Consider the following 17,957-nt stretch of genomic DNA (forward strand, 5'->3'; position numbering starts at 1 on the left):
AATGTTAATGCGTGTATACACAGTTCTTTCAACACTGTTTTCACTTAGGATCATCAAGACGCCTCAGTGATTGGTGACATTTCTTAGCAACAACTACTGAATGACTGCGGGTAAATTATTTTTAAGAAATCCAGCCCGGTGCCAAGTTGAAAGAGTGTCGGTTAAAACAATAAAACAGCCCTGGTTTAGACAGTTGACATTGCAGATGTCTGTTTTATGGGTGGATCTGAAGCAGAGATCATACAGTGCCGTGCTGCTTAAACTCAGACGTTATAATTAGTGACAGCAGGCTGCAGACTTCGGCTTCTTTCAATGGTTTTATGTCATCCATAACTTGTTCCAATTCCGTTTTCCACTCCATAGTCTTGCAGTCTTTCATGTGTATCTATTTAGTATTATTTATTGTTTACACAGAGTATGCAAAACATTTAAATGCTTACTGGCCTGTAAATCTGCTTGGCTATGTGTAAATATGTGGATGGATGCTAAACAGAATTTCTTAAATAACTTGTTTAATATCAACTTTGATTTGGTTGCTTTTAATCCCCGCATACGTGCAGCCATATGTTTTCCTTCATTATCTGAGATCCACCTAATTAAGCAGACAACTACGTATGTTTTCCTCTGTGCAGTTTGTTCTTCTAGCAATGGTCTCGCCTTTATGTCAAGTTTATGTCACTCCAGCTCCTTTTAAGATTCCGTGCTTTGACAGGAAAAACTCATAAAGTGCATTTATTAACCTGGCGTCTGGGTCAGTTCATTTAGTGGGGTTGGCTTTTAACACAGGAAGCTAAACCACTTCTCTCTTTAACTAATTATCAATCATAAACTGTGTCTGTAGACCTGCATTTAAAGTAGACGTCTCTATTGATATGAACTGGGCTGCAATGAACTGGGTGCTGCCAGGCCAGATTTTTCACTATGTGAATAATGAATAATAATGGCTTTGGTATGACCAAGGAATTACTAAAATGCAACTGGCATTACAACAAATTCCCACTTGTAACTTGCTGACAAGCTGGCGTTTTAAAGATTTTTCCATTTAAGCCCACTGTGAATTTCTGTGGCCAGCGCGGGGGACAAGTGAAGCAGTAAAGAGCTTGTAACCATGACCTCTAATCACCACTGAAGCTGTAATGGCTTCCATATGGCTTACACCTGGCAGCCATCTTGGCTCTAAAGGGATCAGGATAGAGCCCCTGTTTACTATGTGAAAAAAAGGAACTAGTGCTGCTCAGATAAACCTCCTTCTATAATGATTGTAGCACATATACAGGTATCTATATATTCACGCATCTACTCTATCTCCTCCTTGACGGTTAGGCAAATCTAAACGAAACTTTACACAAAAACTGTTACATATTCAGTGATTGTTAGCATCTAGATGTTTTGTTTGGGGTTTTTTGTTTTGTTTTTTTAAAGATTTACGATAAATCCAAACTGTTTCGAGCTTCTTCCCTGCGAATGCAATGTTACGTTCTCCATTTGAGTTTGTTTCACGGCACGCTAAACGTATGTTGTATAAATTTAAAATTTGTATTGGCGATAGAATTTTGTTCAAGTCACCACAACATAAAGATTTTTTTTTTAAAGCACAACAGGCCTGGCATAAACCACCCACATGTTAGGTCGCTAACTAGCTAACGGTCACAGTTTATCAGAATCAGAATAATTTAATAATCCCTAATGAAATTTTGAAATTTGGTTTATGAACTGAGAGCACCAAGTTGTTATCTTTTGGAAGCAACAGGCTCTAGAAGACACAATATGATGATGATGATGACCACTACTTTTTAGCACTACCAATACAAAACTTCACAATTATGAACAATGAGATGACTGTTATGATTTAACATTATTTAACATGTTCTTTTCTCGTGCAGAGTGCAATTACTTACTAGCTGGCCACAAATGCTGCCATAAAAGTAATGCACATCATGAGGACTGACTGCCGCTCAGCAGTCGTTCCTCATGATGTGCATTACTTTTATGGCAACTCTACTAGCGTTAAGATAAACATAAACCTTAAGGCTAGTAGAGTCTTCCTGCATCATGTTCCTGCATCTTCATGAAAATGTTGGTCCAGGGTCAGAATTGAAATGGAGCAATCACATTGTTGTGATATAATTTTGTGGCCAGCCAGTAAGTCTAATTTCTGGAAGAAATAGTAAACATTTTAAGTGTTTTATTTATTAATTTATACAATATAATAAATATATTATCAAGTTATGTTTGCTGTTGGTGAAATTTAGGTACTCATATTAGTTTTCTTGTTTATAAAAGCATTAGATAACTTCTTGGCTACCTGTTAATTAAATGTTATCTAAACGCTCAGACAACATCACTGGCTAGTTGTAATGCTGACCCTGAATTAACATCATTATGATAGCATAGGAGCAACAGCAACATGGCAATATCAGATTGCATTCATTTGCATGCAACATTTTATTTACAATATTTATTATCACAGCTATTCAAAATAAGCTGGACCATTCCAACAGTTAATAGCTCTAAACTACCATAAGTATCATAAATAATAACAGTCTTCATGGTGTTATTTTGGCCACTTGAAAGTCCTGAAATCACTTTGCAATTCTCAGCACGCATCATTTCATCAAACAAAATTGCATTAAGGAGAGCTTTATTATTGTATTTATCCACATTATCAAATGTTCTCTGCATGACTCAACTTTATTCCAAGTTGGCTGCGGAGCAAATATGGCTTCACAAGATATTAAATGCAATTCTTCTAAACACCTTCTCAGAACAGCAGTCTGAGGTGTTAGGCTTAAAACAAAAATTCCCCTGTTAAGAGATCCAAAACTGAGACAGTCTGATCAAAGAGTAATCAAAACGAGGCGCTGAGTCTTCACGTGTTATCTTGGCTAGCTCACAGATTTTAGACCGATTTCTTGGAAGAAAGGCATTTTACAGAGGTTAGCCATTTTTCTTAGAAAAACCTTGCTGCACAGAGTGAAGATCAAATTTAACACATCAAAAATTAGGGAGTGACAATAACCCGTGATGTCTATTTGAAATGAATTAAATTTGTCAGTGCACATTACAGTAACACAAGACACGTGGTCCTCTAAGTATATTACCTTCCACAGTTCCCCTTGGCTCTTCACGGAAAAACGAGACATCCTTCTTCTCCTCAGAGTCATCAATGTGATCATAGGTGATCTGGGGGATCGACACAGCTCTCTCTGAACCACCACCCATAGAACCATTTCCTCGGCACTTCGTTCTCCTCTTGTTCAACTTTTTCTGACGGACAGAAGAGAACAAGCAGGAAATGAGAAAGAAACAATGGTAACTGCATTTCTAAAAAGTATTTAAAGAATTGCAACAGTTTTGACATGTGGTTCACGCTGTATGCTGAAATGCTTTTTCGACAATGGACCAAAATAATGCCACGGAAATAATGTCATCAACACAGCCTTATATTTAAGCCATTGTTGTTATGCATCATTGCCCTAATTAATTCCTTCTTGGGTACTGATTCTTGGGTACAAACGAGATAAGTGATACCTGTTTAATCACAGTTGAGTGAAGAGCTATATTTTATGTGAGTCAGTGAGTTTGTGAGAACCTAATTGGTGCCCAAGTCCATTCCACAGACCAACTGACCCACATCAACATTATTGACATGGCCTTTTATACAAACTAAATTATTTGGACTCAGTGCATCAGAATTTGGCATTTCCCAAGTAGCCAACAGTTGAATCCAAATGTTTGAAGCAGTCATTAGGAGAGCGGGAAGCTTTGTTGGGTGTTGAAAGACTAAAGAGAAAAAAAGACAAACCGTAAAGAGAATGTGCAGCTAACAGCAGGGTTGAGATATAGAAATCTAAAGTAACGGACACGGGAAGGAGAGTGAGAGGGGAAAAAACTGTTAGCAAGGAAGCGAAAAAACAACAACAAAAAACAGAAAGGTAAAAATTCTCAGAGAGAGGAGACAGGAAGAGCCGGGATGAAAAAGGAAAAGAGCAAAATAAAATGTGCTCAACAGGGAGATGGAGAAAAAAAAGCAGGGATCTCGAAAGAGAGAAAGGGGAGAGGGAGGAAAGACAGAGAAGAAAGTCACATGCTGCAACAGAAAAGAGCGGAAGAAGCCTTCATTCTCCCGAATGCATGTGGGTTCAATGCTACACAAAGATTTTTTTGTTGTTGTTCTACTAGACAAAGGTTTACTCCCACGAGAAAGGCGGTGGTGACATCATCTCAACTGACTGAGTCTTTGTCCAGGAGAGACAAAGGCCTCGAGTCATCCTGGTGGAGTCAGGCCTTTAAGGGGAAAAGGGGCTGTTGTGTGTGTGTCTGTGTGTATTTGTGTTTTGTGCGCATTGTGTCCTTACATGTGTGTGTTTGTTTGTGGGAACTTGGCCTCCCCTTTTATTCTGTACGGCTTTTGGAGCAATATAGCTAATATTGTTGCAGAAGGTGAACTACACAAGGAGACAATGGAGTGTGGGCCACACGTATGCAAATCAGGGTATCGCAGTCTAACGGCTTTTTCCAACTGCACTGTCAGCAAGTACAGTCCATATGCTGGCATTTTGAGTTCAAAGGGTTAAATTGTTATGTCAAAAAAAAAAAATCTAATTTTTGAGAAACTTTAAAAATTCTTATCAGAATTCCAAAGTCAGACAACGCCACACGGGAATGATCAAACACACCGTCACGATATTTTCAGGGTGGGGTTCGCAGCCTGTTTTGTATAGATCAAAGTCAAGAGACACAATACGCAATTGATAAGAAAGAAAAGGATTCAGATGCGGGGGGAAAAGGTCAGGCTGGATTCAAAGCAGGACATCACAAGACTGGTACCTTTTCCCCCCACAAAGACATGCTTAGCGTTTAAAGGCTTGCCTTAAATGCCTTTTGAGAAAAGCAAATCAATCACAACGGAAAAATCTACATAACTATTCAACAGCTTTGGCTTCAGTAAAGGTAAGCGATTACCGAAAAGTTCCGTTTCCTTCTGTCAGATTCTGCGGCAGCAACGCCCTCTGGAGTCAGGACGTACATTTTCCACGTAGCTGCAGAGCCGTTTGGTTTCTCCGCTGCATAGCACCTCCACAGTGTCTAAGAAAGGCAATACAGGACAAACCACAGACGCGTTGGTCAGTGAAATATTTCTGTAAAACTGAATTACATTTAAAACACCCCAGCCTGTGGATGGAAAACTCTCCATTATAGTTATGATGATATGGTCTGAAATTAATTTAAAGGTTATGCAAACACCTCAGCTATAAATCCTTCATTAGCTATACTTGCCTTATTCTATTCAGCAAAAATGTACACTTTTTTTTTTTAAAGGTCACTTCAGTCACTATTTGTAACATGTTTAGTCTTTACTTTTTAGTGTTTGTAATGTTGGCCTCACTAAGTTTTATCCAAGGCCACCACTGGCCTGTTGTCCTGTGCAGTTTAAGAAATCTGGCTGTAGAGGCTCGTGGAGATTCATCCCACAGCTGCCAGTTGGGCAGGTTCCACCCTGGACAGGCCAGCGGGCCTTTGCAGTGCTAGCAAAGGCCTCGACTGAAGCTAACTGGCATCTATTGTGAATAAGCTTTAACTGAACAATGTTACTTTCCTTTATGCTGTTTTTATTAATGATATCAGGACTTAAATTTAAAGGAGTGTATATTTAATTTCATCTATTTATGCCAGGCACAGAGGACATTTGTCTTCCACTAAATTACTGTATCTGACCCAGTTTGTAATGATTTGATTATTAAAACTTGAGTATGTGTACTGATTATTTTATCATTCTTTAATCGTATAAATTAATTTTTGCTTTATAGCATAAAACATATGATCATTTCAAAATTGCTTCTGGGGGCATTTATCCTTTTTCTTTTTACAACAGGAAAGGCGGGAAAGAGAACAAAGAAACCACATGGAGGAAACAACCCGATGTGGCATCAAACCCAGGCTCCTGCAATAACCTGTCAGCATACGTGTTGCCCAGGCAACTTAAAGAAAAGCTTGATTTATTAGAAGCGTAATCAAAACATTCTCAATTCAGTTTCAATTTTATTTGTATAGCATGACATCATAACAACAGTCGCCTTAAGACGCTTTATATCGTAAGATAAAGACCCTGCAAATATTCTGCACAAACACTGATACATTCAGTGCTTTCCAGTGTTTGTTTGTTTGTTTTTTACCAATGAAAAATGCATTTCTAACACTGGGAGTTCGGGATTTACCTGGATAAGGGCAACTGCAGCAGGGATCTGTCTATTGAAGTGTTTCTGCCTCTGCTTCTGTTGGACTTTCAGGGCAAAACCTGAACCCAGGATACCCTGATCAAAGAGAAATACATTTTACTTTTTTACTGTCCAGACTGCAAGAATATGAAAAAGTGAACTTTTACTGTAGAATTAAGGAAAGTATATACAAAATCTCCCAGAATAAATAATACATTTTTTATCATTAGGTTTGCTCAGTATATAGTCTTCAATGACACATCAAAGACAAGAGTGAATAAACTGAAAAAGAGCAAGCTTGATCCGAACATGTTGTAATAAGGTTTGGTATAAATGAAACATTAAAAAAATGATCTCCTTAAAGCTGAACTCGTGGATTTCATATGAATTAAACTGAAAACTTTATTTACAGCAGGTAGAGCGAAGAAGGAGATAGCGAAGACACTGAAGCAGGAGGCGATGGCCTTTCCTATCCAGGTTTGAGGAATTTTGTCTCCATAGCCGATTGTGGTGACGGTGACCTAAAGACAAAGAGTGGATGAGGTGCCTCTTATGATATATAAAGTGTACGTACACTTGCATATGATAGCTCTATTCTAAGAAAAAAATAAAAATCACACAGTGACCAAAGCCCTTCACAGATGAGGCAAGAAACAAAGAGTGTAATAAATGATATCACATCTTATGCAGTGTAATTACAGTGTTTCGAGGTGTCAGGGTTAAAGAATAACTGTCAACGCTTTTAATTCAATAGCTTTGGGGGTTTTTCTTTGTAGATTTGTACTGAATTCCTATTTCAACATTAAAGATCACACTCTTTTTTTTTTAATAAACTGCCAGTGTAATGAAAATGTCAGTCAATGAGGAGCCCTCGAGGCTTTACCCCTGCAGTCTATAAGGGGAATTAGACGATAAAGAAAAAGTTCATCAGCCGACCTGGATTTGCTCCACCACTGTCAGCGATGGCTGGGGCATTTGAGGCTCTTGCTCCTCAAAGGGAATAAGATTCCCAACCACTAATCCCCAGTGAGTGTAGGAATTTGCTAGGGTGAGGAGGAAAAACAAATACCTCTTGCATTTGCATGTACACCCATTCTGAAAGCAGAGCCAATTGTGACACATTCAGTACACACTTTAGCTTACTGTGAGTGCCTGCGGGGTATCGGCGCGTGAGCTGCCGCTGAGCACTAATACAAAGAGGCTGATGTAAGGTGAGATTCTTTAAAGAGCTTTGAGAGCCAAAGAAAAAAGAAAAAGAAGAAGGAGCAGAGGTGGGAAGGGAGGGTGGGTGTATGTTGGGAGTGAGTGGAGTGGTGGGGGATTTAATCCCTCATCCACAAATCCGATGACTAAACAATGTCCTCCTGACATCAGAGTGGACTGGTCTGCTCAAAAACACCCATTTCATTCAGTATGTAGGGTTTAGGGGCAAGAACCACATCGTGCCTACAAAAAGGTCCCAGACCTATCACTCATACAGGCTTACGTGAAAGGTTGTGTGCATTCTATATGTGTGATCACACCCAGTTATTTCTACATGTGCACCATTCCTGTATCTACAAACATGCCAGTTTGCCTTTTTATCGCCAGTAAGATTGGCAAAGTCGCTCTTTGAATAAAAGCCCCATTACCTAACCATCAACTGAAAAAAAAGACAAAGAACAGAGAAGGTGAGGGAGGGAGGTAGAGAAGGGGATATGAATCATGGCATTGGCTTGTCCTCCAGCTGCGCCGTGCACCTGCACATCCGAATGTGAAAATCATGCCAAGCGAAGGAATACTCCGTGAGAGCGAGAGCTTAGCTCCAATCAGTGCAATCGCATTTCAGCAGACGCATGCACAAGAGCTGAGCAAAAGCTTACTAAACTGGTGAGAAAAGAAATCGTTACACTCGAGTTTACAGTCTCGGGAACACAAAAAAGGTGCAAATCCTCGAGCGCAATTCTTTTCTTTTCTCCTTTTTTTGCATTGTGAACAAAGCAACACAAATAACCGCTTCCACGAAGCAGTTAGAAGCGGCGTGACCGCTCTAACCCTCGTTACATAAAGGTAGCAATCCCGCAATTAAAGTTTTAATTAAGGGAACTGACACTTTATGTTGGTGCTCTAAAAGTTCTTTGAGTCAAAGATCCCAGAGGTGAATGGTTTATTACCCGTCTCTTTGTGGCATACTGATCCCCTGCACAAGGCTGCCATAGGTTTCTCATTACTCTGCACTTTCAATTCAAATGTTTAATTAACTGCTCTGGAAAGCTGAGCCTCCACACAGAGGAGAATGGGCAAATCCAGCTCCACGCACGAAAAACATAAACACACCTGTCTCTGTGTCAAGTGTTACAGCAACACATGCATGCTATCCAATGAGGAGAATAAAAACACAAGGGGGAGAAATAATAAGTCCACCCAGGGTGGTCAGCCATCTCTGTTTCCCAGCTAGGACTCGAGTGGGCATTGTACAGATAATTGGTTTCAGCTCTTTATTGAGAAGAATCTCATTTGACGTGCATGTTTTGTAGCCTTTTAAATTTGCAAGCGAAATTTGCAAATTCATGTGGCATTCAAGGATCCCACTAATATATGCATTTTGAACAATATTTAAAAAAGGGCACAAGGATATATGCCCAGCATCAGTGAGGGACTTTCTTTTGTACAAAGTATTTGTCTTCTCTTTTAGTTGCCTTACCACACCCCACCAGAGGGCATCGGCGTAGCTGGAGAAGCCCGTTTTGCCCTCCTCATCTACAGCATCTTTCTCCGCCAGGTAGACAAAGTAGGAGGAAAAGATCAGGCCCAAAAAGCCAATGTACAAGGTGGTAATCAGCTCCTGAAATAAAACAACATTTGACCAAAGATCAGACTATGAAAATCTAATATGGAAGACTTACCATGGTATCCAGAACTCGACTCTGATTGTGCCTCGAGGCAGGTTTTGACTCCACATATAGCTGGAGATCCTTGTGAGTGTCAAAGCTAAATTCTGGGCTGCAAAAAGGTTTAAGATATGCTTTTTTTACGGCATCACATTAAATGTATTCTAACGATCTGGCTCCGTCACTTTCAAAAGACATCAGTGTTTCACAATGACCAGTGAGTCACAGAACTGCTGCTGGCCGACATAAGCAAGTCAGCCTAAACATGTCAGGCTAGTTTACCCCAAATGAGTTTTTGGGTCTTTTCGGCATACATAAAGAGATCAGTTTCACGTCTCACTATGAGATGAGAGAATTGCCATTTTCTGCTCACAGGCTTCGCTAAAGAAATAATAGAGTGGATCATGTACATAGTGCACCTCATTCTCTGAAGAGATCAAATACAATCTTCAATTCAATCCTCCCTAAAATTAAGCTGTCATGATAGGTGGCTCAAGTATATGTGGTAAGTTGTACATATATACGATTCATGTTTCAATTATTATGCAACGGCCAGAAGTGGAGGTGTGTCCCCATTAGTTACAGATTTTAAAGGCTTCCAAGTCACCACATATGACAAACAATGTATGGGGTATTAGTTAACCTTTTATTGGCCAAGGAGCAACTTGTGACTTAAATAAACATCAAAATTGACCTCCCTGTGAGTCATTGTGAAGTTGTAGAACCACATGGACTTCTCATTAATCACCAAAGATCAGGTTATGTGACAGATGGTGACATTATTCAAAAGTTTCTCTAAATGTTGAGATACATGTTTTGTTTGTGTTGGATTTCTAGAAACTAGGGAAATGTATGACAAAAAATGGTGGCATCATATGCGATCATATGCCTTGTTCACCTTAAACTAGCAAGTGATGGCAAGTCGATTTTTACACATGCACCAGATGCATGTAGTGTATTTGTGCTAATTCTAAAAGAAAAGACCTATTATATATAGTAAGAGTAATGAATTTTATATCGAATTTTGACACAAACTCATAAATCATCCACTGAGCAATTTAACCCATTTATAGACATCTTCAGACTAGAAATACTAGAATATGTGATTCTGTTTGTTTGTGATCTTACAGCAGTTTTTATTAAACTTAAATTGCATATGTTGGTGTTCACTTTTATTAAGTTTTATTCCTGCTAAAATTATTTTAGTGAGTCGATATTTGTAATTTATCTCATCTTGATTGAATTTTGTATAAGAAAAAAATAATAGTTAGAATGCTATATTTTTACTTATATATTTACAATTTCCATGTCAATATACAAGTTCATGTTTGGAATTTTGATTTCTGTTTCAGGGGGTGTACAGGTCTTTCTGGAGGTGTGGTCCTAAACTTTTGATCAGCTGTAAAACAGCCTGTTTCAATTTAAGCATTGTTTTCAATAAAATGCGCGCTCAAAATAACATTTTGTCTCACTCTTTTTTCTTCTTGTTGCATGTTGAAGCTCTACTTGGAACCTTGTTAAGATCTAACCAAGCAAAATGTGATTTTTTTGCACTTTCAAGTGTTCTTAAACTTTTGATCGGGACTGTATTTGGTTTTCAGCAGGTCTAAACGTCACTGCTATGGTTTTCCTTCAAATATGACTGGATAATGACTAATGGAAAATGTACTAATTTCTTTTGCAACTGTCAGCTTGGCTTTTTTTTTTTTTAATAAAAGTCAGCCCATCAAGTACCATGCCATAGCACAACCTATACTGGGCTATATATACGTGCTCAGCTCAGCGAACGACCTTAAATTAACTCACCAGGAACTGTTGCCTGTGACTATACAGGACTGAACCTGATCTGTACTTGATGTACAAAAATGATCATTTAAATGTACCTGGTTTTTGCCATAGCTTTTTGAGCTTAAACCTATCCCCTAAAAAAACAATGGTAAATAAATTCATAAATATGATTAAATGAAGTGCAAAAATCAGAGATAGCAGTCTGAGCATAGATCCTATCAGCTTTTTCACATTACAAAGTGTTTCCACTAAACAGAGCATATCATTCAATAAGGCGATCATCTGACAACAGGGAGATGGCACCAAATCACATTAGGCTCAGTTTGGCTACATCTTAAATGTATTTTTATGATTCTCTGCACACAATCCTCACCGATAAGCCCTTCTCCTCTTATGCATCAAAGAGGTATGAACGTCAGGTTTGACCACAACCTAGGAACTTGGTGTACTTGAAGGATTAAGAAGAGAACATTACATCATCTGACTTCACTGTGTATCGGCCTGAGAAAGAACTAAAACAAGTGTAGCAGAATGAAAAAAAGAGAGCACAGCCAACCTTGACAACTTCTGTTCTTCTCCTTATAAAGCCAGGTTTACTCTGATTGTTTTATGCACCTCTGTGCATTGGACTTTTTGTCATAAGCAGTAAATGTTGCTGTGACTACGTCAACTAGCGTGTCTGTTGCTTTGTAGAAGTACATTTAAGGCCTATGCATTTACTGTTATATCTTCTGTTCTTCGGCCGTTATGTGTTAAAGTGATTCTAAACAATTACAATTAAAATGAATAAATAATAACATACAGGCAGATTTGTGGAGCTAATATATTTAGCTGGATTCTTCTTATCTTACCTGTCGATGAATAAAGACTACAGACCCCAGCAGCCTCCACGTTCCTCCCTGACGGTCCACATGCAGCATACGCAGGATTTGGAGAAAACGGATGCCTCTGCAACACACAACATCATCTCAGCTGTTTCATCCCACTATAGCTATGAGCACATGTTAAAATGCAGAAGAAAATCACTGCTCTACCTGATGGCAGATGTTGCGAACACTTGGCCGTTTGACCCCACACCAAGCACAATGATTGAGGCGATGACCACTATTAAATCTGTGAGAAAGACACATAAAAAAGAAGGAGAAAAAAAAAACCCCAACCAAATAAGGGCTACAATTATTTTCAGTTTGATACAAAAGTGAAGTCTTGCTGGAATTATCTGAGATGTTCATCTACAAATATACTTTATGGCATGTGTTGTATTAAATGAGAACAAAGGAAAAAGCCAGGTGCACCTATGATTGATATGGGTTTCCTGATAAAGCGGAGGCGTCCTTTGATGCCTGCATATTTGCTGCGGCAGCCTGCCGACCACAGCCGGACCACATACTCCGTGCCAAAGAACAGCACCAACACAATCTCCTGCGGAGAACAATGCAAACACGGATTCAGGGTTATGTTAATCCATTGGTACGTAGACTATAACTTTGAAACACATGCAGGATGTGGAAGTAGATACGTTATCTTTTTGTTTTTTTAAATCACTGATGCTTTGCTATGCATTGCCACTAATTTAAAAGCATTAAAGCTATTTTAATCAATCACCAAGATTTACAGCATTGATATGAGTGGGTAATGACAGGTGCATGAGACAGAAGAAGAGAGACACAGAGGTGGTCTAGAAGGACCAAATGAGGCCACCCAGGAGTAAAGATGGAGGTTGACAACACAGCTGATAACAGCTCATACATGAGGCAGGGTCAATGGCTAAGTGATTAAAGCCACAGGATGAAAAACCACTAAGTAAGAAAGCTTTAAAAAAAATCACCAAATAACAACTTCAGCATTAGTTGCAATCATGTGCACCTGCATATCTGCATTGTGTCATTGTGTACTTGTTTCGTAACACATGCACGCAAGTGTGGAGTCATAGATGAATCGGCTTCAACTGACGTGAGATCATTTTCCTGGCCACCGAGTATCCATAATACTCAGCTACCTTACTGTCAGGACCTATGGGCAATGTGGGTGGTCAATTCATTGAGTTCAGTTGCTTAAACTGGCTGCTCCCTGACCCCCCCTTGTATGAAACTTAATACCATGAGCCCTGCTGCAATAACCCAGCACCACAAGACTTCAAAACAATGACCTGTCAATCACGCCAGACTCTATCTCGGCTGAAGAAGTGTCGCTCTAATATTAAACAAAAGCCTTTTCTCTTTTCTGTCTTTCTTTTTTCGCTTCTCTAAATTATCTGTTTACTCATTATCGCCACTCGAATATGTTTACAACTTTCATTTTTACGCCTGAGTCGTCCGGCCCCTGGGAATCCTGCGCTTCTCATTCATCCGCATGAATTGCACATTTTTTGTCACTGAGTTAAAGACAAAGAAAGAAGCCGCTAAGGAGGTATAATTGACAGAGACGGGGAGAAATGGTCCAGCAAATCTCTATAACATAGCCTGATAATCAGACTGAATAACCTTTTTGTCATGGTCCTGGGCCATGTTGGCCCAGTGTTCTTAGTTTCCTTGTATGTTTGTATTTTGTTCCTTGCTTTGGCCATGTTTTCTGAGTTGCCCTGTTGTGTTGTTCCCTAAGTGTTTTCCCTTCATGGCTTTTACCCCCTGTGTGCCCCTCTGTGTATCTGTGAGCCCTCGTCTCTCCTTATGTTTTATTCCATGTTTCCCCTGCCCATTATGTCTAAGTTCTCCCCGTGCTCTCTCTTCCCCCTGTGTGCCCTCTATGTATTTATGAGCCCTCGTCTCCCTTTGTGGTTGTTTCATGTTTTCCCAGCCCGTTATGTCTGTGTTTTCCCCGTGCTCTCTCTCTCCTCCTGTCTGAACCTCTGTGCACTTCCTGTTTACTTTGTGACTCTCACGCCCGTACATGTCATGTTCAGTTCACCCCGCCCTGTCTCGTTATGATTATCAGTGTCACCTGTGTTCCCCGTGTGTTCCCACTTTCCTCGTTAACCCTCTGTGTATTTCTGTCTGCGTCTCCCTCTGTTCAGCGTGACGTCGTCCCTCATGCTGTGTGTGATTCCCCCGTGTTTCCTGGTGAGCTTTATGTTAGTTTTTCCCAGTTTAGTTTTGTATCTCCTATTATCTTTTGTCAGCAATAAAGCTGCCTTTTGAGTTCATCCCCGTGTGTGTGAGTTTTGCATTTTGGGTCCTCCTCCTGCCTGCCACACAGCCGAGCCTTGACACTTTTGGCTTTCACTGAAACCAAACAAATCGGAGACGTGGGCAGGCATTCAGATGTCTCTAACCAGTCTGCCTGTTACATCCATTTCAGCTGAACTTTCTCCAGCAAGCTGTAGGAGTTTTTTGTTTGTGTTAGGACAGAAACAGATTATATTCCATGCCCCCAGTGCTTTGTAGTTTTTACAGCAGATCAGGCTGTATTTGTGTATGCTGGACGACAAAGTTAGTAGTTGCAGGACATCGTGAAAACCAAGTCTTAAACATTCATTCAGTCATTTAATAATACCTAACACCCAACACAAAACAGCCTACAGAATACCAGTTTATTGAGCTTAGTAATTATGACAGCTAGGTAAAATCTGAAAGTCAAAGGTACGCATGAATTTGGGAAATTTAAAGGGATTAGTCACAATAATGCCATAAAATAGGTCACCCAGATGTTGGGGGTATTTTGTACGTGAATCCTAAACTGGCAACTATGTGTTTACTGAAAACAGCTGCCTATTGGTGCAGCGATAATCTCATCAAGCCAGACAAAGATGAAGCTCATTCAAAGACCCACTCGGGAATTACAGTATCACATGAAAATGTGATTAGATCGCTTCATCGTTGCGTCTCACATTGCACGAGAGGCTTATGTATATCAACACACACTCGTGGGCCCATCAGCTCAAACTGAAAATGCTTTCTCTGAGTTATTACATGCCATACATAAGTTTATTATATCAAATGGATTTTTTATTTCTTCTAATTTGCAAACTATGCTCATGAATATTGAAATAACCATAACCACATGACAAAATGACACCATGTCAACGATTTACTCTTGAGTTTGTTCTTTCAGTCTACAAATAACATGTTGCCGTCAGTTGCATAATTGATGCCACTGCTCCCACAAGTGTCATTTAAAGTTTATATATTAGTTTACCAAACCTCTCATTAAATCTCAATTGCATTCTTTAGAAATGTCCTGAATATGTCATTTAGGCCATGACCCAGAGGGCCCTCTTTTTCTTTGACCATAAACTGGGGACGTCATGGAGGTTTTTGGTCAGGTGGGGGGAATTTGGAAGTGATGGTGCCCAATAATAGCTCATTAACATCACCGAGCGTGTACGTTCCCCTGTGCCTCCTGCTTAGCCTGGTCAGCTTTACTTTGGCAGCTGCTTTGAAGGCCAAATATCCTCAAGGACTAATGTCCCCTCTGCCATCCAGAATAAGCAGCTTGTGATTCACGGATGTTAGCTAACCTTGAACTTTCTAAGTATAGTTACTACGACCAGTACGTGCCACCGTGACACCAGTCGGAGCTTTGCCTCCACACCCGCCCTCAAACACACTGGCACGTGCACCCACATGCAAGCACACAGAAAACAGATAAGGCTTTATCTTATCTCAGTATTAGCACTGAGCCATTATACACTCATACAAATGCACAAACGCACAACCAGGTGCACAAACAAACAGGGTTTAAAAAAAAGATTTAAAAAATATAGATATATATTTTTCCTTTTTGATTGAAACAAAAAAAATTTAAGGTGAATGAAGGGAAGGACTGAGAGACAGGGAGACTCAGATTTAAAGAAAATCTGTCTCTTCTTGATAAAAATAAATGAATAACTGTGATAGTAAGTCTTCAAAGTTTATAGAACATAGTGTCCACTATGTTCTCTGACTGCAGCAGGACCCAGGAGGTGGTGCGTTGTGTATCTGTGAAGCCTTTGTATATGTGCAAACCGGGTGTGAGCATGCAGTAGCTGTGTGTGCGCCGATGTTCAGTGTGCTAGAAGGAGACAGATGATCCGGCCTCTTTGTAGAGTTTCCAAACAGAAGCAATAATTTTCGCTACCTGCTGTAATCCCCCGATTTATTGCATCACTTAGCAGCCTTAATAGCCTAATAAGCCACAAAAAAGGCAATCCACCAGCATGTATCAACAAATACAGTCTCTGTGGAGCCACATGATTCCACATAACAAGTGTCTTAACTGTAGGTTCAAAAGACACATGTTACTGCACGGGCTTTCAGATGAACGCCGTACAAGATGATGAGTGTGTTTCGTGGTATTTTCAATAAATGAAAGTGATTATTCTTTCTAAGTGCCGTAATAGCAGACTGAGCTATAAGATGGCGGTTAAAATCTCTCACAGCTACAATCTTATATCGCCATCATGTGGACAACTCAAGGTACTGCTTGTTTTACACCACTCGCCAGATATTATATATACAAACACTAGCTAAAGATAAAGAAAAGAAATGCAAGTTTATATTTTAAATATGTTTTATAGATCAACACTATAATGTATGTGTATACAAGAGGGTTAATGTAAGGTATGGATTTCTCCTCTGCAGTCACCTATGTGCTCGTGGGCTGGGTTCGGATCTGTTGCTAAGGTATTTAACAGCCTGCAGCTCATTTATTATACAATTACAGACATGCTTTGCTGGTTTTTCTGATGAACCATTGCACAATCACAAAAATGATTTGGGTAATTACCATAACTGTTATTTTAGGGCTGTTGTGGCATAAGCCTTCCATTTGATGGTGAACACTGCTAAAGGTTTCGTTTAGGTGCATCACTACTCACCATCCAGAAGAGGGTACCCGTGGCAAAGTCTGCATATTGTTCTATCGTGGACAGCACACTGAAGATTAGACACACCAGGACCATGACGAAGCTGCAGAGAGAGACACAGCACATCCAGTCCATTACCACCACTCACTACATATCACTAAGCATCGTGTTACAATGCAGTAAAACAACACAGTGAATATATTAAGGCTTTGTATAACTCTGACCTGAATATATTTCTCCTCATTGCATTTCATTTTCTTCTAGTGCATTTCAAAAATACACGACTGAAGAACTTGGTCACATTTGGTGGCTGTGGCTCACAAGGAATGGGTAATCTAGCATTCAGCAAACCACTCTACCAACCGAATCATGTGAGCGCTTGTGCAAACGTTAGATAAAGTGCTAAGGTACAGAAAAAGTGCTTGGACGAATGCGTGCGTGAGAATAAGGCTTGTAAAAAGTGCCATGATTGCTTAGTTAGATTACAAAAGCACTCTATAAGTACCAGTTCATTTTACCATTTGGTTGTACAGAAGTAAAATGCAAAGCATGCAAACATTTGATAGAATTACAAAGTAAAAATGTAGAAAATAACACATTTTTGAAGTTTTTATGAATAAAATATAAAAATGACAGCAGGATCTAAAACTATGACTAAAGGGGAACTGTAACACAGTCAGAAAAATGTTGAATATGCTTACATATATTGCCTTGACATCTATGGATTCATAGCAACAATCAATAAATACATTTTGTTACAAAACAAGTTGTACAGCACCCAGTTACTGTACAAAGTTTAAGGCACTTAAGGTGTTTTTCGTCACTCTGTTTAAATGAACAGCTGACAGGATGTTTCCACATTGCCTAGCAACTGTGAAACATTCCGACGAGACAGTCCATCTGTCCGTGTACATACATCGTCTACAAATACAGGCCTGTGAGCTGAACATCCACCAGGCACACGACTAAATGAGGACGAGAAAGGTGGATGGGGGTTAAAGTGACAGTGAAGGGAGAAAGCAAAGGAGTCAAACAGGGCGAGGAACGGTAGCGTCGCAACTCGTGATTAGCATTTCAATGAGCAATTCACCTGCAGATTTTTATCTTCGTCAGAAAAAAAGTAAACAGTTCCCTTCTTCAAATCGTCACAAAGCCCAAGTTGGCACATTCAATTTGGTTTATTTGACTGAGCAACATTTCAGTGACATTTTATGGATAATAAAAGTAAAAGAGCCACATAAAAGTCTGGATTTCTCCTCTAATCAGGTCAATATTATTTATACAGCTCATATCAAAAGT

General features: G+C 39.6%; 1 protein-coding gene across 5 annotated transcripts in view; it reads right to left on the reverse strand.

Moving 5' to 3' along the window:
• The window catches only part of kcnq1.2 (potassium voltage-gated channel, KQT-like subfamily, member 1.2), a 178,658-nt gene that overhangs the window by 142,055 nt on the left and 18,646 nt on the right, over positions 1-17,957 (reverse strand). For all 5 annotated transcript variants that reach the window (XM_082542484.1, XM_082542485.1, XM_082542483.1 and 2 more), the window contains exons 4-12: positions 16,671-16,761; positions 12,172-12,298; positions 11,911-11,989; positions 11,728-11,824; positions 8,902-9,042; positions 6,629-6,739; positions 6,219-6,314; positions 4,966-5,088; positions 3,102-3,267 (exon numbers count right to left, since the gene is read on the reverse strand). In XM_082542484.1, the coding sequence (XP_082398610.1) occupies positions 3,102-3,267; positions 4,966-5,088; positions 6,219-6,314; positions 6,629-6,739; positions 8,902-9,042; positions 11,728-11,824; positions 11,911-11,989; positions 12,172-12,298; positions 16,671-16,761 (1,031 nt within the window). The remainder of the gene's footprint in view (positions 1-3,101; positions 3,268-4,965; positions 5,089-6,218; positions 6,315-6,628; positions 6,740-8,901; positions 9,043-11,727; positions 11,825-11,910; positions 11,990-12,171; positions 12,299-16,670; positions 16,762-17,957) is intronic.

The sequence above is a fragment of the Aulonocara stuartgranti genome (genome assembly GCF_965226115.1).
Source record: "Aulonocara stuartgranti genome assembly, chromosome: 7".
In the NCBI taxonomy this organism is placed as follows: domain Eukaryota; kingdom Metazoa; phylum Chordata; class Actinopteri; order Cichliformes; family Cichlidae; genus Aulonocara; species Aulonocara stuartgranti.